The 21437-nt window shown below is 39.0% G+C and overlaps 1 protein-coding gene across 4 annotated transcripts; it reads right to left on the reverse strand.

Annotated features, from left to right (window-relative positions):
• Nucleotides 1–8163: 8163 nt before the first annotated feature.
• On the reverse strand, nucleotides 8164–19790 carry LOC135471236 (uncharacterized). 4 transcript variants are annotated; one of them, XM_064750364.1, is made up of 7 exons: nucleotides 19683–19790; nucleotides 16767–16884; nucleotides 15643–15825; nucleotides 14920–15111; nucleotides 11679–11882; nucleotides 10990–11088; nucleotides 8164–10711 (listed from the first exon to the last, which is right to left on the reverse strand). In XM_064750364.1, exons 4-7 carry the CDS (start codon nucleotides 15011–15013, stop codon nucleotides 8715–8717), a joined length of 2394 nt encoding a protein of 797 aa, XP_064606434.1. In that variant the 5' UTR covers nucleotides 15014–15111; nucleotides 15643–15825; nucleotides 16767–16884; nucleotides 19683–19790; the 3' UTR covers nucleotides 8164–8714. The 4 variants fall into 4 exon arrangements, with proteins under 4 accessions (XP_064606434.1, XP_064606436.1, XP_064606433.1 ...); XM_064750366.1 differs by lacking the exon at nucleotides 19683–19790 and having other exon boundaries at nucleotides 16767–16986; XM_064750363.1 differs by lacking the exons at nucleotides 16767–16884; nucleotides 19683–19790 and having other exon boundaries at nucleotides 15643–15952.
• Between the last annotated feature and the right edge of the window lie 1647 nt (nucleotides 19791–21437).

Consider the following 21437-nt stretch of genomic DNA (forward strand, 5'->3'; position numbering starts at 1 on the left):
TCTTAATATTCAACGTTTTACCTTTTCTACAATGTGTGTAAGTCAATAGTTCACATGTTTTGTTCTGGGTGATTTGTACATTAATCCAATACTCCAGAACAATCCAACGCCCACATTTTGAGTTTTTTCCTGTTCTAAGTTTGGCCTTTTAAGCACTAGCAACTTCTGACTTCAGTCTTACGTTGCTGAACACATACGGGCTGATTCCACAAACCCATTTCTGACTTAAGTCCATATTTAAAATCTTTTCACATTACTTAGTTTTTGGTATACTGTAAGCTGAAATTTAGTCTTAAGATACTATTAATGAGGTGGGCAACTTTTTTTTTCTATTTCTAAAGCCTTGAAGTAAGCTGTAAGATTGTATTCCAAATTTTTACTTAATTTAGAAATGGCTTTGTGGAATGGGCCTCTGGACTTAAGGTATACTTTAAATATAACCTGTTCCTCTTAAAATGATATGAACAAAAGTTAGGTAATTTAACGTTCATTCCTTAATTCATGAATTGTGGGCAACCCGGTAACGTGTACCAGTATCATAAGACAGCATTGCTCACTCAAGCTTGCATACGTGTCGCCACTATACGTGGAAAAGGCACCTCATTTAAATACACACAGACACACATTATATATATATATATATATATATACACACGTTTGTTTGCGATTGTTATATACCATACCTGCTAGTTTGAATACTACATTACCGCTAATGGAATATACTGACTGACGATCACAAGTTCATGGTTTATGCTTATATACATGTACATATATACACCGACATAATGCCCATTGCGATAGGTAGGCACTATACTTGCTACCGTGAATTCCTTCACTTAGGAATAAGTGTATTAGAATGTCATAGCGAAGTATGGACAGTGTTAAAGCTACAATACAATGTATTTTCATTTACAAAGATAGAGTATTAAACAGTCTTCTCAGTTACTATTCTACCACGATAAGCTCATGTTCTACGTGACAATGAGAAGGGTAAGTCAAACTAGACATCAAAATACGCCAATGAAATCAGAATCAATGAAGTATAAAAAACAATTCAATTATTTTCCTGAGATTAAAATTATTTGCAGTTATATTCGCATTCCTGGCCCATAGATTTATTAAATATAAAAGGCAGCTTAAATATTTGTAAAAAAAGAACAGTTACTGGCAAAATAATGGCACGTGCCTATGCCAAATATGTGAGCATAAACATAAATGCCTATAAACGTTCAACTTAACAGGAGCCTCACTCTCTTTGTAAGTCTATATATGCTCTGTAATGAGTACACGTGCACCACTAAAACGCAAGAATTGCACAAACCTCCTTAAGTACAAATTAATCACTTTACACCTACTTTCAGACTATACAAGGCTAATCCCTTTCATTTCATATACAGAAACTACAAGTCTGCTGATACATGCGCACTCACTGTTACTCACAAATATATATATATATATATATATATATATATATATATATATATATATATATATATATATATATATATATATATATATATATATATCTTTACAATCATTTGCTGCAACTAATAGTCTAATAGAGAGCGAAAAGACCTTATACATGTAATTTGGATGTATGTAAGTTGAACAATTATGTTTCAGAATATGATTTCTGCGCTCCGCCGTACGTTGGAAGGTCTGTCAGCAACCTGCGGATGGTTGTGGGTTTCCACAGGGCTTTGCCTGGTTTCCTCCCACTACGATGTTGGCCGCCGTCGTATAAGTGAAATATTCTTGAGTATGGCGTAAAAGACCAATCAAATAAATAAATAATTTCTGCGATATTTATAATCATGCATTATACAGTATCAAAGGAATACAGAATCGACGCTGATTGGCTGAACCGAAGGGCAACAATGACCTAATTTTGCGTGTAGTTTCGTGCTGAAGTAACAACAATTTTTAAGTGCAAAACTTGGTGTGTATAGTGTTTTAAGAACAATTTACAATTCATAAGCATTGTTGTATTATGTTGTTATAGCGTATAAATACGAACTAAAATCGTTAAAAAAACATCTTCACTATGAGTATCGAAATATATATCTTGCGAGTATCTAGCAGAGAGACCCTTCATGACAACATCCTGGCCAGCACAAAGTATTAAGTTTAACGAGAAACTGTTTTCAAAACACACAAAAACAGGATAGTCTAGATACAATTCGCTACAGTGAATGCCGTATGCTAAGGCAACATACAAGCCATTGTGCTTGGCCTTCCATAAGCTATTACCCCCGTGGGGTTTCCGGGGTGATAAGAATAGGACCTCAGCCCTCTAGGCAAGCTTGTCGTAAAAGTCGACTAACCTAGAGCTCTCCTGTGTGAGCCCGGTGAATATAATAGTCTCACATCTTCCCGGTTGTGTGAGAGGCAACCGGGGAGCGACCTGTTTGCCGTGGGTTGCGACCCGTAATCTACGAGGACGGGATCCTGGTGGCTGAGGGTGGGTTGGTCTTGCGAGATCCTCACGCCCAACACGCCACTTTGGCCCTTACTTGGAGAGAGACGGGAGGTCGGATGGGCCCGGTCCGATCAATCGGCTTGGTCATGTCTTGCCTCTGCGTTGTCCCAATTGCTTCAATAACAGCACATCATTTAGCGAACAAATTTTATTTCTGAAATATCGTTTGCGGGACTACGTTTTGAGGCGGTGGCTCATGGGTCAATCGAGTAGATTGAATTTAACCTTTGGTATAAATCAATCTGTTCGAGTATACCTCATATGGAATCCTTGGTGTCTTTCCTGCTGGGTATTCCCAGGTTCAGGCATCGCCCTTGTTGGCACTCCGTGGTGGGTGGGGAACATATGGGGTGAAATTTACAAATATATGCCATGTCTTCTTCAAAACTTTCTTTAAATGCTTCAAATGTATGTAACCGGTCTTCCTCTCAGCCGACTTTGTCTTTAAGTGCTGATAAAAAGAGGAAGTTATCAGACTCGCTTGATAATGAACAGAACAGTTGGCCGGCTTTCATTGTTCTCTCAACTAAGAGTGAACAAAAGCCGGCTTCAAAAATTCATCCGTTTCTGTTGCAAAGGGCTCTCCAGGGTGCAGCTGGAACTCTTAAAAATGTTAAAAAACTGAGATCCGGAGACATTCTCATTGAATGTTTCCGGCAACAACAATCAAAAAATTTACTTAACTTAAATAAAATATCTGATATATCTGTTTTCACCTCCCCTCACCATTCCCTGAACAGCTGTCAGGGAATCATTCGTGACAGGGATGGTGATATAGCTGACCTAACTGAGGAAGAAATCTGCGAAGAACTAAATTCACAGGGTGTTATCAGAGTAAAACGCTTCGTTACGAAGAAATCTGGTAACATCCTTAAACTTAATACTTATCTGCTAACATTTAACACTACCTCCCTTCCGTCGCATATTTACGTTGGCCCCTATAGGGTTAATGTGGATTTATATATCCCAAATCCTATACGTTGTTTTAATTGCCAACGATTTGGTCATGGCAAGGGACAATGTAAGAACAAACTCATTTGCTTCAGATGCGGCAGTGAAGGGCATGATGGTTTCGGCTGCAGCAACACAGTTAAGTGTTGCAACTGCAGTGGTGATCACATGGCTTCATCAAGGGATTGTCCGCTTTTCGTGAAGGAAAAACAAATTATCAACCTGAAAATTAAAAACAACATATCATATCAGGAAGCCCGGAAATTAGCCTCACTTAGTAATACTTCTCCACAGACTTCGTTTGCCAATGTGGTCAAGCGAGTAGCAACTGTTGCTACTCAAACCTCTTGGACTTGGCCCATTGGAAACGACAAACCTAGTTATGTTTCTTTGCAAATTTCGTCTCAACCCTCGTTAAATTCTTCCTCAACTCAGACTACTTCAACACACCAAATAAAAACAGTAAACAATACAGAGCATCCTGGTAAACCAGCTGAGCCCAATTCCTCTAAAAATAATGACAAAAACAAATCCAAAAACAAATCTCAAAATAATAATAACCAAACAACTGATAAACCTAGTGGCCCGACAGAGCGTCCCTCTAAGGCCACTAGGGATCCTATACAAACTTTTAATAAGTTTGGATCGTTGGAGGACGTTGGTCCTTCAACATCAGATGCGGAGGTGATGGATATATCACCCGCACCAGGGAGATCTAACAGCCGATCTCCACGAAAGGGTCGCCCGCGGTCCAAACACAAAGAGAAATCTCCGATACGTCTCCCTCCATAATGGCGATATACGATAAAATTATACAGTGGAATTGTCGAGGTCTTAAAGTAAATTTTATTGAAATAACACAGCTAGTTCAATTACTAAATCCTATTGCCCTTTGTCTTCAGGAGACTCACCTGAAGACATCTGACAAAGATAAAATAAATCTTAAAAATTATTCTTTATATACTACTTATTCAAATGAAGAAGAGCGAGCTGCAGGCGGCTCCTCAATATTCATAAATAACAATATTATCCACAGCCCTGTTTCTCTGGATACAGAGCTTCAGGCTGTGGCCGTCCGTGTTTCGTTGTCTAAAACAATCACATTATGTTCCGTTTATATACCTCCAAACACTTCTCTGTCAGCTTCTCAGTTACATAATCTTACAGAACAATTACCTAAACCGTTTATTATTATGGGAGATTTTAATTCCCATAACCCTCTATGGGGCAGTAATAACATAAATAATAAGGGCAAGATAGTCGAAGACTTCTTATCTAACGATGAACTGTGTTATTTCAATGATGGTTCTAATACCTATTTACATCCGGGTAATGGCACTTATTCTGCTATCGATCTCACTATCACAGATCCATCACTTCTCCCAGATTTTTCTTGGAGGGTGCATGACGATCTTTGTGGTAGTGACCATTTTCCTATAATCCTAGAACATATCACTTCTAATTCTTTAGAACGTGTAGCTAGGTGGAAATTCGATAAAGCAGATTGGATCGCATTTGAGATGTTCTGTGAGGCTGACATCACTCCAGAGAATCTCAATGCTGCAGAAGATCCTCTTTTAAAATTTAATGAACTTATATTAACAGCAGCTGATAGAACCATACCTAAGACCTCGACAAATCCCAAATCCAAAAGTAAACCCTGGTACGACGATGTCTGTCGCAAAGCCATAAAGGATCGCAAAAAGGCCGAGCGCAGATTTAATCATTGTCCTGATAATAATAATTTAAACCAGGTCCGTATATTCGGAGCTAAGGCTCGCCGATTAATTAAATCTAAGAGACGTACTTGTTGGCGGAACTTTGTTTCAGGTATTACGTCAAAAACACCCATGCGTAAGGTCTGGAACATGGTTCAGAAGCTTAAGGGCAAAAACAACAAAGCCAAAATTCAGCATTTAAAAGATGGCGATACCCTATTAACATCGCCATCTGAAATAGCGAATAAACTAGCTGAAACAATATCTCAGAAATCTTCTTCTGAGAATTACACTTCTGAGTTTCGACGTATTAAAATACATAAGGAGAAAATTAAATTGCCTTTTTCTTCTAAGAGTTTAGAAGATTATAATCGACGTTTTTCAATTGAGGAACTTAAAACTTCTCTTAAAAAGGCCCACGATACTGCGTGTGGCCCTGATAATATATATTATAAGCTTCTGAATCATTTACCATCTGAGCCACTTGAGACTCTCTTAGATTTACTTAATGACATTTGGCAAACTGGTAATTTTCCGCCGACTTGGAGGGAGGCGTGTATTATCCCGGTCCCTAAACCGGGTAAGGATCATACTGATCCAAATAATTACCGTCCCATAGCTCTTACCAGCTGCGTCTGTAAGACTATGGAACGGATGGTAAATGATAGGCTTGTTTGGTTTCTTGAAACCAACAAGCTACTATCTAATATACAATGTGGTTTTCGTCAAGGTCGATCTACTTTAGATCACCTTGTCCGTTTCGAAACTTTTATTCGTGACGGTTTTATTAATAATGAACATGTGGTGTCGATATTTTTTGACCTTGAAAAGGCCTACGACACCACATGGAAATATGGTATTTTAAAGGACCTTTCTGATATGGGTCTTAAAGGCCGCTTACCATCATTTATATCTGAATTTCTATCTGATCGTCAGTTTAAGGTACGGGTGGGGCCCACTCTTTCTGATTCGCATGAGCAGGAGATGGGTGTTCCCCAGGGCAGTATTCTTTCGCCAACACTGTTCAGCATAAAAATTAATAGTTTAGCTAAAACGTTGACATCTGGCACTGAGGGTTCTTTATACGTAGATGATTTCCTGATATGCTACCGTGCTAAAAATATGAATAACATCGAGCGGCAACTGCAGCTTTGTCTCAACAAGATTGAGAAATGGGCAGTTGCCAACGGTTTTAGATTTTCTACATCTAAAACCGTCGGTATGCATTTCTGTAATAAACGGAAACTTCATCTTGACCCTGAGCTTAAATTTTGTGGAGAACCAGTGAAGATTGTTGGGGAAAATAAATTTTTAGGGGTTATATTTGATAAAAAATTATCCTTTATACCTCATATAAAAATGCTTAAAGCTAAATGTACAAAGGCTCTCGATATAATTAAGGTCGTGTCTAGCACCGATTGGGGTGCTGACCGATCAGTTTTACTTAATTTATATCGTTCTCTGGTGAGGTCTAAATTGGACTATGGATCCATCATTTACGGTTCCGCTAGGAAGTCGTATATTAAAATGTTGGATCCTGTTCATCACCAAGGTTTGAGGCTCAGCCTTGGTGCATTTAGAACCTCACCAGTAGAAAGTTTATACGTCGAAGCTAATGAGCCTTCTTTACATCTCAGACGTATAAAACTATGCCTTCAATATACTACAAAGCTTAAAGCACACCCAACAAACCCTGCCTACGACTGTGTTTTCAATCCGTTGCATGTAGACAAATATAACAAATGTCCTAAAAAGATCCCTTCGTTCGGTCTTCGTGTTCGGGACCACGTTGTGGGAGCTGGCATCGAGCTTGAGAATATAGCTCCGGTTTCTTTTCCGGAGTCCCCTCCTTGGCTTCTCCCACAACCTAAATTGATATTTGATCTACGTAAACATAACAAAAGAAATACGAATCCTCTAATAATTCAGCAAAGTTTTTCTGAGATAAAGGCTAATTATCCAGATTATAAATTTATATATACTGACGGGTCGAAGGATGGGGAGAAGGTTGCGGCTGCGGCTGTCTTAGAACAGCGGGTCACTTCTCTTCGTCTTCCATCCTCATCTTCAATCTTTTCTGCAGAGGCCAGAGCTATACTTCTGGCTTTGTCATATGTTTCTGCTGGGCATGCCCAGAGGGCAGTGATCTGCACGGACTCGCTCTCTTGCCTTTTGGCAATTCAGAATAATAAATTTAAAAATCCTTCCATTCTTGACATATTAGCCGTACATAAAAATCTAATTAAAAGAGGTAAAAATATTGTATTCTGTTGGATACCAAGTCACATTGGTATCCATGGAAACACAGTCGTGGACAGGGAGGCGAAAGCTGCCCTTAATAAACCCATATCGAAGATGAAAATTTGTTACACTGATTTTAGATATCATATTCTTAAATATATTCGTCGCCTTTGGCAGGATGAATGGGATTTGCAGATCCACAACAAACTGCATGCTATTCATCCTGTCATTGGCAATAATTCTTATACTCTTAATAGGTCTCGTAGGGACCAAGTAGTTCTAACAAGGTGCCGTATTGGGCATTCTCGTCTAACACACAATTTTATCCTAGATGGGAGCAGTGCTCCTGAGTGTGTTGGTTGTAATGCCCAGTACGGCATGAAACATTTTCTCGTTGACTGTGTGGACTTTGCTCATATTAGGCAAAGATTCTACACAGTCAGCTCTATATTTGATTTATTTGACAGTGTCGCTGGCGATACTGTCATTAATTACTTAAAACATATTGGATTATATCATAAGATATAATTTCATTTTATTTCATAGATATTTCTAGTTCATATATACATATTTGTGGTTTTCAAGTTTTTAAAGAGCTTTGATTGTTTTACCTAGTTTTAAACATGTCTGTTATTTTTCATTTGTTTTGTATGTTCATACTTCAGTCTTGAAAACCATATACTGATTCCTGGTTTTAAACATGTTCTCGCCACGATATGGCTGAAATATTGCCGATGTGGCGTAAAGCCATAATCATTCATTCATTCATTCCATAAGCTATTATGCAAAGTTGTCAAAAATACAATGCGTTAAGGCATCTTAATTCTTTTAAATGTACACAATTTTACGTGCAGCTAGAAAACAACAAACATAAATTCATTTAAATCAACGTTCTGAACCTTTGATTGGCGATAGTGCATTAAACGAATTTAACACTAACTCGGCTCCGCCTCTAGGGTGACAGAAAGGACATCAGATAGCACGAGACAAATGTGATTCTGCGAGAATAAATGGTTCTTTGCAATGAAAATGAAATTTAATTCTCGCTACGAAGGATATGCGGGAAATACACTACTGATATGGCAAATATCAGTATGTATGGTATATGCAGTTTGAATTTCAGACTTCTTTTTCAGATTTGCCATTTTTCATGTAGGCGTTTCGTGTAGGCTTTTCGTATGAGTCAATCTCGTTGATTCCAGAGGGTATCCCTCCACTGTTCGTAGTCTCCGCCACCAGCTGACGCATGTCCGCTGTTCGTGTACAGTGACATGACATGATAATCTTCGCGAAAAAATCAGCGCCTTGGTAATCTTTGCGGAACATCAACGCTCGTTTTTCTTCGCGTAATCCATAGCAGCCTTGCCCCAAACATCTTTCTGCTGGATGTCCCCTCCTCGAAGCTGGAGGAGCGAAAAAACAGCGGGATTCCCACTTTTTGCAGCGAAATGCAGCGCAGTTTGATGATTGGCATCTTGCAGGCGGATACTTGCGCCATACTCGACCAAAAGTCGAGTTACGTCCTCTTGGCCTTGTTCCGCAGCGTGGTGTAACGGAGTGGTTCCCCAGCGGTCCCTGACATCTACCACTGCTTGGGCGTTGATCAGCGCCTCAGCAATCTCCACAGAACCTCGGCATGCAGCAAGGTGAAGTGGGCGCACGTTGTCCTTGTCTGCGATATTCACATCAGCCCCGAAATCAATAAGAATTTCCACTAACTTACCATGACCTCTCTCTACCGCGTGATGAAGCGGTGATTTCTTGGAAGCTATGTCCAAGATGTTCGGATTACACCCAAACCGGAGAAGGGTTGCTAGTGCTTCCGGTTTCCCGAGCAATGAAACAAAGCTGCACGCTGACTGAGAGTTTTCACCCATGACATTGAGCTTTCCCTTTTTCATTTTGCTCAACATAATGAATTGTCCTCCAATCGCAGCCCTGTATAAAACTAGCATGAAATCGTAGCCTTCCGCAGGGCGGGCTGATGATCTTTCCATGACGTATTGCATGAATTCCTTCTCCTTTAGCTGAGATACGAAATAGCGAAGAAAATGCGAGTTCGCGAAGGAAACCTGCTTTTCGATGGAAAGTTGTTTTAGGTAATTTATCCAAAACGTCTGGAAAGCAGTGTCCTCTACTGCTGGGTTTGAGAAGACATGCGGAGCATTGCCACGTATAACTTCCTCCGTTACGACACTGGCGAAGGCTGTGTAAGCATCAGGGTCCAGCCATATACAGCCATCGTCCATCGTCTCGCATGGTGAACATGTTTTCAGACGACATTTCTCGACGATAAAGTCAGGTGGGGCATATTCCACGATCTCGTTAATATTTGTTCCAGCCAGTTTTTGGATGATTGTGTTCAACACGATGTGGTCTGGGATAGAAAACAACCATTCGCCTTCTTCGTCTTCAACAAATTTAAGAAAATGAAAACTTTCGGAACATATGAACCTTGCAACGTTTTGAGGAAAATGGGGAAGATATCCATCGATATCTTCCGCAAATAAGGCTCTAAACAGTGTCAATGTTTTCTCCTTTTGAAGCAAGTTAATTAGTTCTGAATTGCTCAAGGTCCCATCACTGAATGCCAGCAATATCATTGTGAAGTATGCAACCTTACTCTGACCTTCCAGGCGTTTTAATGCAGGACACAAGATATTTGCCGGATTTCTGAATACATCAGCAAAGTTATTTATGTAATGGCCACTTTTGTTGCCAAAATATTCCGTCGCCACCATTCGGCAACAGTACGGGAAGGCAACAGCATCGGTTACTGACGTTATCAGACTTATATTGTTTGAGTCAACAACTGTTCCAGATTCGACAAAATGCGCTTGGATCATTTCAACTTTTTCCTTACCCGTCAACTTTGAAGAAGACACACAGACGGGATTTTGAAACAAACTGACGTGGCCAAAATCTGCTTGATATTGTTTCCATATTCGACTGCAGCAAGAGATGGCAATTTTGACATCGCAGCTCGGGTTGCAGATAGACAAATCCGGAAGCAATGATTCTGCCCATGCCTTTATCTTATCGCGTGAAGGATAAACCCTCCCAAATATGTCATCGCAGACGAATAAGATCCTACTACCCATATCGCGCGAAGATACTATATCTTCAGGGTGACCAACACTGACCGTGGTATAGCCATTCTTTTCCATAGTCCGACTTAGATTTTGGAGGATCATCGTTTTACCTTCTCCAGGACCCCCTATGAGGAAAACCACATGTCTGTCTTGCAGATGTTTCTGTGCGTCAAAGAACGCCCTCGTTGGAATAAAGGGGTTCCCGGTCCCTGGCAAAGGCTGGGTTTTTCCTGAAAACATATATTTTTTCCCCAGAATTCTGTCTGGATAAGGAACATACAGTTCTTCACATTAGTCGCGTCAGAAAAACTTTAATTGGAAATCCTGTAGCTTCTTCTAGAAATGGACTAGGTTATTCTCTTATAAAAGTATCTAGATAAGGATACTTGAAGTGATAGCAAGAAAGAATTATTATGACGCTTTGTTTATTCATGTATATCATAGAGCAATGAAACTGTTAATCTGTACTTGCGCAAAACATTGTTGCATATTCGTTTTTATTACTTACTGTCGACTACATTTTGGGATTGAGCAAATTGTGCGATATCCCCGTCTATCTCCATGTCACGACAGTTTCGTTGACTCATTTCAATCTCATACTCTTCATCTGTAAGACAAAGATTACATTTTGGACAATCGCTTATAGATAATATCAAGTGACAAACTGAAAGGTCAATTTGATCTAGATGTGACAATCACAAAACTCGCGCCTGCAAGAAAGTATTCTCGTTTGAACGGAATAATATACAATGAAGTTTTTTTTTTTTTGGATTGGTGTTTTACGCCATACTCAAGAATATTTCACTTATACGACGGCGGCCAGAATTAAGGCGGGAGGAAACCGGGCAGGCCGGAGGGGGGGGGGGGGCGATTGGGTGGGGGAAAACCATCAACCATCCGCAGGTTGCTGAAGGCCGTCCCACGTAGGGCCGGAGAGGAAGCCTGCATGAACTGTGCTTGAACTCAGGTTGACCGCATTGGTGAGAGGCTTTTTGGTTATGGCGCCGCGCTGGCACGCAAGTTAATATGTAATGTAATACATTGTGCGCTATAGTCACACAACTTGTCAAGAGACGCTGTTGCTTACAGTTGAAGTCAGAATGACACGTTTAATCGAAATCGTCCTCAGATGTGCAGTCTAACGTGAAATATTGTGGTTACTTGGTTTAGACGTTTGCTAATAACTGTCTTCCGTACGTTTTATCTCGTTTGCCATACAAAATCGGCTTGGGGGCTCTGTGTACGATGAACCATTTGTGCCACCTTCCCTTTTAACTGCGGTGTCAACATGCTGTCGTGAGCCGTAGAAGCTGACGTTTCGACAGTTATTCAGATTGTAAGTGTACACATTGATTACAGTTGCCGGTGATTCTCTGCGTTCTTCCTTCTCACAGTCTTGTTCTGTCAAATAAACTATACCAATGTTAAATCACTCTTTACGAATTAAAGGAAAAGACCTATAGAAATCGAAGTAGGCGTCGCTGAATAAACTACTTAAGATCATGCATAAATATACTTTCTTTATTCTTTAGATTTTTGCGAAAAAAGATAAAGGCGCTCGATCATTTTAATTCTACGGTGTTTTTTTAAGGACCATACTACCAGATGTTAGTAGCTCTGACGTCACAAGAAGTTTATCCAACTCTAATCGCAACACTGCATATTGCAATAGCTCTTTTTACCACTAAAACATCACAGAAGTAAAAAATTCCTTGGCAATCTAAATTAACCGGACGTGTAATTTACGTCACGACATATACCCATATTGGTATATTACTTCAGATATAAAGTGCGCACATCTGCGAAGCATGTTTATAAAGCCGATAAAAATATGTCGTAAACATTACACGTCTACACAAATATAAACCTTACTGTGTGAATATATGCCTAGGAATTGGCGAAGTCTTCGTCCTGAAAATTTCGGAAAAATATCCAATAAAAGATCAATGTGTCAAGGTCACTGAAAAATGCAGGTGGATTATGTTTGATGGATCTTTCATGCAAAGTTTTCACAAGTATATATTCTATAACTTAAATAGTCCCAGTGACCGTGAGAAATTCGTCAAGGTCACTGAAAATAAACTGATTTTTTCTTGCATGGTTTGGTAAACTCTCTGTAAACGTTCAAGAGATAAACTGTTTACAAGTTAACGGTGACACGGGATCAAACTAAGTCAGTGAAGAACAATAGGGTTCTTCCCTCTGACTAGATGCACATCGCATCACGGTATAATATTTATGGGAACTGCGTGTTAATAAAGCTCGACAGATATGGTGCTTGTCTGTAGCAAAATATAAGTGATCATGAATTACCAGAGTGACCTTGAAAAAGTTGACCAAAATCGTGAGAAAAGTATGGCTATTCGGAGCCAAAGGCCTAACGACCTTGAAAAACTACGTCAGTGTCGAAAAACGAAAGTTGTATTTTTACGTAAAGCTGTCACGAAATTGAAATGGTTTGAAAGGTATTGTTTGTACAAGCTTGTCATAAAATGTAACTGGTATGACCTGAATGAGCCAGAAAAAAACTGCCGAAGGCCAGCTAAAATAAATAGGATTCGTGCATATTATAGTTTATATGTGATAAAACCTGGCTAGAAGGATTATTCAGGACATTTACAAAGGAATGGATGTACATGTAACAGGTTTGAATCAACTGTCTCCAAAATAGCCATCAGCCAATAATGGCGATGGTGTAACATGACGGATGGGTATGGGTTTAAAGCATAAATCTATCAAACAATAAAGTGTCTACAATAGTTATACCTCTTCTTTACGCGTACGTTTCAATAAAAGTACAGTATCTTTACCGGTCGAAGTTCATGCTGACCGTTTCAACTCTTCAGGTTGAATTCAGCTCACTCCGGCTCGACCTTGTTTTTCTGCCTGGCACGAAACTTGAATGAAAATGACGTGTATGTCTGGGACAGTTGTGTTGTATTTTAGTTAACACACATGTCCATAGCATAGGAGTAATTTTGTTGAAGGATATATGAAACATTTGGTTTTTATTTCTTAATATGTAGTATATGCTGTGGCTTAACAAATAAAAGTACCAAAAAATTGTCAGCTTTCTTCTTGGGGTGTAAAAATGGCTTTAATTTAATTTTCGTAAGGCCCCAGTGGTCAGTTCACAAGCTTAATATTGCTGCCGTGATGACGTCAAAACAACTTTTTCGGTAGTGGGGGGGGGGGGGGGAGAGCCCAAATCAGGGCCCAAACTGGTCTTCCGTTACAAGGTATGAATATTCCGAATATTTCCAACTATTGACGGAAAATATGCATAAAGTAAGGAGAGGTTATAACGAACTAAACAAAACATGCCTCAAAAATAAAATAAAAAATGTAGTTTGTTTGGCATATATTTCCCATATGTTCCTTTAAATCATACTCTTTTCAGAGTACGTTTTTTATGTATCTTTTAATCATATCATGGTACGATAAATTTCATTTTGTGGGGGAGATGACAAACACTATAGACCATTCAATTATGCCTCCAAAACTGAGTGTCTGTGGTTGATGATAAATTGTAATAACTATTACCATTGGTTAACATTTAAAACCTTGAACATCGTATTTTAACTTCCCTCACACTTTTAATCGACTAAACCTTTTCATGTCAGAGATGTGTATAGGCGTGGCGTTAATGTTAAGACGCAAGCTGCTCGTGCAAAATTTTTCCATTAGCGAACTATTACGTGCATATAGTAAACAAAAATTATGAAACAAGAGACGTGGCTTTCTATACCTACCAAACAACCGATAGAAATAATACCTATATATAACCTTGAACAATGCCCGAGGCTACTGATACCAGACTGATATGGGACTGCTGAAACGCTTCGTCAGCTTGTATTTGTATCCAAACGACATACATGTCTGAGGTCGTGTGTTCCGGTTCGGAGGAAACAAATAAAACTTTTAGTTTAGACGCTATAAAAAATATATTGTAGGTCTGTACATTCATTGTAACCACTGTAGGTCTGGCAGCTTTCCAAATAGAACCAGTTATTTATTTTCAACAGAAAATTCCCATTTAGAAAATGTAGGCTATGTGCTAGTTTGATAGTTGACCTGTACAGGTATATGATGCAATTGTCGAAACCGAGAGAACGTCCTCACCTCGCATCCGACTCGGTCATTTCTAGATCAAAAAGTAGGCTATGTGCTAGTTTGAAACCTATACAGTTTATATGTATAGGTAAATGATGCAATCATCGGCAAGACTAATTTCTCACATCAGCTATGTTAAACCTGTAAATTTGTCAATTCGTTCGTTGTGACATGGGAAAGAACATGCAGATGTCAACTATGAAAAACGAAAACTTATATAAACCTATTTTAGTGCTATGCTTGTGTAAGTATTTTAAGGCGGATTGCTAACATTATACAGAAACCAATGGTGTGTCTGTGATACGAGACACGTAATCAGGTTCACCTCGTGAGCTGGGATTATCTGAGGCCTCCTTATTGATGACTATCTCGCTGTGACGTATCTTCGTGTGACGTACCAAGTTCTCGTCTTCGGTCATCGCCGAGCTTTTATAATATGCGACGAAGGATTTACCTCTTAATAATGACAGCCTTATGTACTTGCGCCCCAGTTCTGTACGGAAGTGTTTCCGTTAAACTAAGCAAAATGAAAAAAAATAATAATAAAAGATACAGATAGCACAACAGTTTGGCAACCATAAATTTGAACAGTTGTATATATATATATATATATATATATATATATATATATATATATATATATATATATATATATATATATATATATATATATATATATATATATATAGAGAGAGAGAGAGAGAGAGAGAGAGAGAGAGAGAGAGAGAGAGAGAGATGTTACAATACGAGCAGTAATCGTTTTCCAGAACTAAATACAAAGATAATGGTTGAATGTCAGTGACTTACAGCCAGCATTACTAGAGATATCTGGCTTGTATGTTAAGCATGATGCAATTGAACTACCGGTATCCATGAATTCAAACGATTCCTACATAAGCGAGTTTTGCAGTCAGATGCATTCCTACATGTAAACTATATACCCTCGAGGACATTGTCAAATCAGCGAAAGCATGCAAGTAATAAATGATGAAGAGAAATGAAATACGATGCATATTGTCTAAGTCCTTCTGTACTAATATAGACTTACATGTATTTAAGACGTTAAAGTCGCAGACAGTGTGTTCGGGTCATTGCTTGGGCATGTCTGTATATCCGGCGTCGGGGTATTACTTTACCATGCATCCCTGGTTTTCACATACACGATTGAGCATATTGCGAAATACCATCAACAGTTCAAGCCACTGTGTGTCTTGATGTATATGCCTAGGCTCTGGAGAGGAAATACACATCGCATCATCTTCAGTTTTAACTCAGTACAACTGGTAAAAAGACAAAGAGGTCATATAACTATACAAGGAAGTTAGATAAAGCATGCTATAAAGTTATGTGCACGCATGTGGTACAGTCACAAGACGAGCGACAAAAGCATAATTTGAAAAGCTGACGAGCACGTGACAAAGCGATGCTTGCTATCACGCTCAGTTTCGATTCGCAACATCGCTACCACGATTATTCAGATATACGTTATTTAGGTAATGAGCTCATCGTCTTTCGAGAGAACCCTCGAATAAGATGACTCTGCCATAATAATAATAATAATAACAATAATAATAATTAAAGCTGTTACGTTTCTTACAGCGATACCTACGGCCAAGCATCAAGGCACAACTGATTGTCAAAGAAGAAAACACTATAAAAGTAATGCACTAAACTAATTTGTCACGATCTGAAAAATTAAGAGTTGGAAAACATCTGTTTACCAACAGATGCTAACATACATAACGAATAGCTTTATTCAACTGCCGAAGTACATAGACAATGAGAAATTCAACACATGCAATCTGCATGGGCAAATTGTAACAGTATTTACCAAAATACTGAAGAGAAAAAGCATGACAAAAATGAAAATATTCAACTGGGTTGGAACCCCACACTACGAAATATCACATACAATGCGCTAGGCCTTGACGATCGTAGCACCTGGTTAAGTATCTACATTGTAGTATGTACATTTCAGATTGCTAGACACATTTGCAATCATCTCACTCTAGTCTCCCATCTGGTTTGCCTAGACTCAGTCCTGTTTTCATAGCGGGTGAGGACAGGGTGCATGTAGGTGACAGGAAATGCAAGAAGGCTATAAAGATATGAAATTTTGTTTAAATAGTTAGAAGGAATAAGCGGTGCTATAAGCCATGGTTTTGGACTTACATTCCTGATAGCACGGTGGGGTAAGGGGAAGTTTCGTCAGAATTGTTGAGAATTACCCATGATGCATTGCGAACAGGGCTGGCTTTAGGTGCAAACATTGAACATTGTCCTGTGATAGCTGTGGAGAGGAGGGAGAGTTGTGCATTTCTCGGGTTAAATGGCAGGCAGCGGACCTCTGGGGCAGGTTACCTGCAGCACACACAGTCAAACCTGTTGTATGCGGCCAGTGAAGGGACACGTAAAAAGTGATCGCATATGACAGCTGGCCACATAAGACAGGTTGTGAAGACCAAGCCAAATCACAACTGAATTAAGTTTCAGGAAATCTACACATGTAGGCCTAGGCCTACATAATAATCTTATACATAATTCCCGTCATTGTCAAGCCCTAAAAAGCTATGTGCTAGTTTTTGGCCTATGTAGCTATAAATGACTATTGTAACAAAGTTTTGGACTGTAAATGGCAGACTGCTGAGATGTTCAATCTTATTTGCCATTACCGGTGAAACAACAACAACAACAACAACATGTACAAGTGAAGGAAGATCAATTTCTCCATGTGTTCGGTACAGGCAATATTTTGGCCACGCGAAATGAAAACACAGCACCATTTGCCTGCAAAGATTATGCCCAAGCAAGCCAGATAATTTGTCAAAGAAACCATTCATTGGAGGAACCACAGGAGGTCAGATTATATTCGATTATATCCGAGCCTGCCCGCTGTTTATGGCATTCGTAGTGCGGACCTCAGCATGGAGCTAATCCACTGCCACAGTGCAGGGGTGTCCGGACAATAACCATCTAGGCCTGATTAAAGAACAATAGAGTTCACTGCTATTGACCAGTAGTGTTCAAACTTCACTTGTCATCACAAAGTGGCAGGTTGTAACTTTTAATCACTACAAAAACTATTGTAGTCGGAGCTAATCCGACTGTTCAATATTATCATTACAATAATCATCATTACTGTTGAAAGTCTCGGCCGCTCAGGACAGGCTGATAAAGAATTTGGTGGCAAAATACATTGTCCGCTGGACGCGTTGGACAGGTGTCCGCATATTACAGGTCGTTTAATATGGAAAATTGTTTGGTCGCGGCAGAGAGTGGCCGCTTACGGCAGATGGACGCTGATTACAGGTGGCTGTAGGTACAGGTTTGAATGTATATAGTAATACACAGTTACCTCCAAGGCCTATGTCAAATGCACAGGCTTACAATTTCTATTTGGGTTACAATTTGGTGGAAGTCTCAGATCTTTCGCGTTACCGGCCAAAGAAAATACGTGGCTGAAAAAAGTTTTTGACCATATCTTAAAAGTTACAAAAATAGGCAAGGTCCGAAAGCAGATTGCCAAATACACCAGAACAGACGAAAGCAGTATCAAACTTAGACACTTTTTATGTCATAATTTCGACCAGAAGCGAGCTTCCAAAGTTTTCAATGCATGTCTAAGATTTTTTCAAACCTGTTCTAAATGGGATGACTCTACAAGTACATTAAGTTTCAAAAGAACCCATGCGTTCGTTCTTGAGAAGAACATTTTTAAGGCTTTGATCAAAATCCAAGATGGCCGCCATGTCACGTGTCCAAATTTCACCAAAAAATAGCAAAAATTGACCTCGTTACCTTGCTTCTATAATCACTAAATTTAAACAACATCCAGTGCAAACTTTTCTTTTTTCAGCTCTTAAAGCTTTCAAAAAAAACAACGGAGGAAAATTAATAAAAATCCAAACGATTTCAACAGGTGTCCCAGCACAGAGTGCTGAGCTACCAAATAATAATCCGTTAAATTCAATAGAGAGTCTGTTGTCTGAGTGATGCTAAAATCTATTGTCTTTTTGCAGCAGAGCCTATTCAGCGAGGGCAACGGTTTATTTTACACTAAAAAAATTAATCTGCTAATTTTAACAGAAAATCTGTTGTCTGAGTGATGCTGGAATGTATTCTGTTATTCCGGCAGATTATTTTGTTAAATATAACTCATATATTCTCTTAATTCAACGTAAAGATTCTGTTAGACTGACAAGATATTATGTTGAATATATGACAGAATATTGTGCTATAATAAGACAATGCTTACCAGCATTACTCAGATGATATTAAAACTGTTAAAACTGAGTTTCTGTGAAAATTAACAAATTAATTCTATGAGTGTATGAAATATATCGCACATATTCTAATATTCAGCTAAATATTAATTAGACTAAGAGTATATTATCTTACTACATGCGACACAATATTATGTTGTAATATATAAAGGAATGCATTCTTGTATCACTCAGACAAGGAACTTTCTGTTAAAAATCAACAGATTATTTTTTAATGTACAGTGTAAATAAAGGCAAGCTTAGAAACGCACACAGCATATAATCGTATTTTTTCTCAAATGTTAAATTGGTGTTTCTTGTGGTTGAAAACGTTGCATGTAGATGTATAAATATAGACTTTTACAGGTCAAAATGTTTTATAATGAGAACGTTATTGTTGTTCCTAGCTCAAAATAAATGATTTAAAATAATTTTTTTAAGTCACCAGAAATCTGCTTGGATTTATACTGCATCATATCGAAAACTCACTTAATGAAATCTATCCCTGTCTCTTTAAAAAAAGGATGCCCTGTGGGCAAATTCGATCACTTCCATATTCCCTATGCCAGTTTCTCGAAAAGATCGATTAATCACTTTATAGGTTTCCTCCCACCATTATGCTGGCCACCGTCCTATGAGTGAAATATTCTTGAGTACGGCGTAAAACACCGATCAAATAAATAAACCCATAAAATAATGTACGTCGACATACGTAATACGATTAGTCCCTGCAGATACATGTATACAGGTTATATATCCACAGGGATCAAATGTGCGTGATACATTTTACTACGAGTATGATATACAGTATGTGGCCTACCTGTACCTCTATGCAGGTGTGTCCGAAAATGACTATGGAAAGGTAACGCTATCTGCCAAGAAAAATGCAACCCCTTGCTTCCTTGGTAACACATGAATAGACCGTTGACGTATGTTGTCACAAAAAGTGATCACTACCCTTGTAAGCTATATGCTGTATATGCATAAGCCTAAAAAGAGACAGAGCGATGTTCTATTGAGTCCTGATATACATGCGCGGGGGTCACGTCACTGACGCATGAGATCAAATTTCAAATCTATATACGATACACACATATATGTTATATGTGTACACAAACATGCAGACAAATACCTTAAATAATTATGAGGTACTTATGCTATACTCGTGATATTACATGTCAGTCCTAAAACGACCTTTTGCGGCACCAGTTCAGAAATGAACATTATTGGCATGGTCCAGATTAAAACTTCTCGTACCGAAGGGTCCTCTCTGCACTGTCTCGCTGTACAACAGTCCGCCATTACCGTCGCAAGGTGAGGAATCTTGAACGGAATATGAGGGCTACAGGTTTTATGACGACGAAGTTTATGTAAAAACATATATACAGATTCTGTTTTTTTTCCCAATCATTAGGTAGGTCAAAATTTCAGCCTATGAACTGTGGATAAATTAAACGTGCAGGACTGCTTTGACGCCATATTAACTGTGACAAGTGGCGTGAAACCGATGAGTCACGGCCCTTGCTGTATGGGTTTTTTAAAGAGGATTTCCGTGGAAAAACCCCAATAGAGCGTCGTGATGAATACTCACAAGACACATTATCAGGTCGAAATATATATATATATATATATATATATATATATATATATATATATATATAGGCATATCTATGAACTATAGAACTTTGCTCCTCTGAAATCATTTGTCGTGGTGTAGACTAAAGTAATATATGCCGTCATTCCATGCTAAAAATGAAACCACTTGTCATTTGTGAATGAAAAATGTATGATACGATCTTAATGGTGCGAATTTCCATGATCAAGAATATTTTAATAAAGAAGTAGTCAACAATGAATTTTTTAAAGGCTTTTTAAGAAAGAAACGGTTATTATTTTTTTTTTTTTTTTGATTGGTGTTTTACGCCGTACTCAAGAATATTTCACTTATACGATGGCGGCCAGCATTATGGTGGGTGGAAACCGGGCAGACCCCGGGGGAAAACCACGACCATCCGCAGGTTGCTGACAGACCTTCCCACTTACGGCCGGAGAGGAAGCCAGCATGAGCTGGACTTGAACTCACAGCGACCGCATTGGTGAGAGGCTCCTGGGTCATTACGCTGCGCTAGCGCGCTAACCGACTGAGCCACGGAGGCCCCGAAACGGTTATTAGTAAGCCTATGTATTGTCTTATAATATTATGTGACGTGTGTATGTGAGAATGGGCTTTACACCCAGATTTACGATTTGTTAAGATAATCTGTTGACGGTTGTAGACAATCGTTATAAATCTTGATGAATCTGAATGCAGTGACCCACGAGCCTCAAAGCACTGCCGGCGCTGTGAGTTCAAGTCCATCTCATGCTGGCCTCCTCTCAGTCCGTTCATGGGAAGGTCTTCCAGCAACATGCACATGGTCTTTCCCTCCGGATACTGCCCGGCTTCCTCCCACCATAATGCTGGCCTCCGTCGTATAAGTGAAATATTTTTGAGGATAGAGTAAAACACCAATCAAACAAATAAACAAAAGATTGCTTTGGCCCGACTACACGAGTCCTAAGCTCAGCCGCTTGTACTGTA

Source organism: Liolophura sinensis, chromosome 7 (assembly GCF_032854445.1).
Source record: "Liolophura sinensis isolate JHLJ2023 chromosome 7, CUHK_Ljap_v2, whole genome shotgun sequence".
Lineage (NCBI taxonomy): Eukaryota > Metazoa > Mollusca > Polyplacophora > Chitonida > Chitonidae > Liolophura > Liolophura sinensis.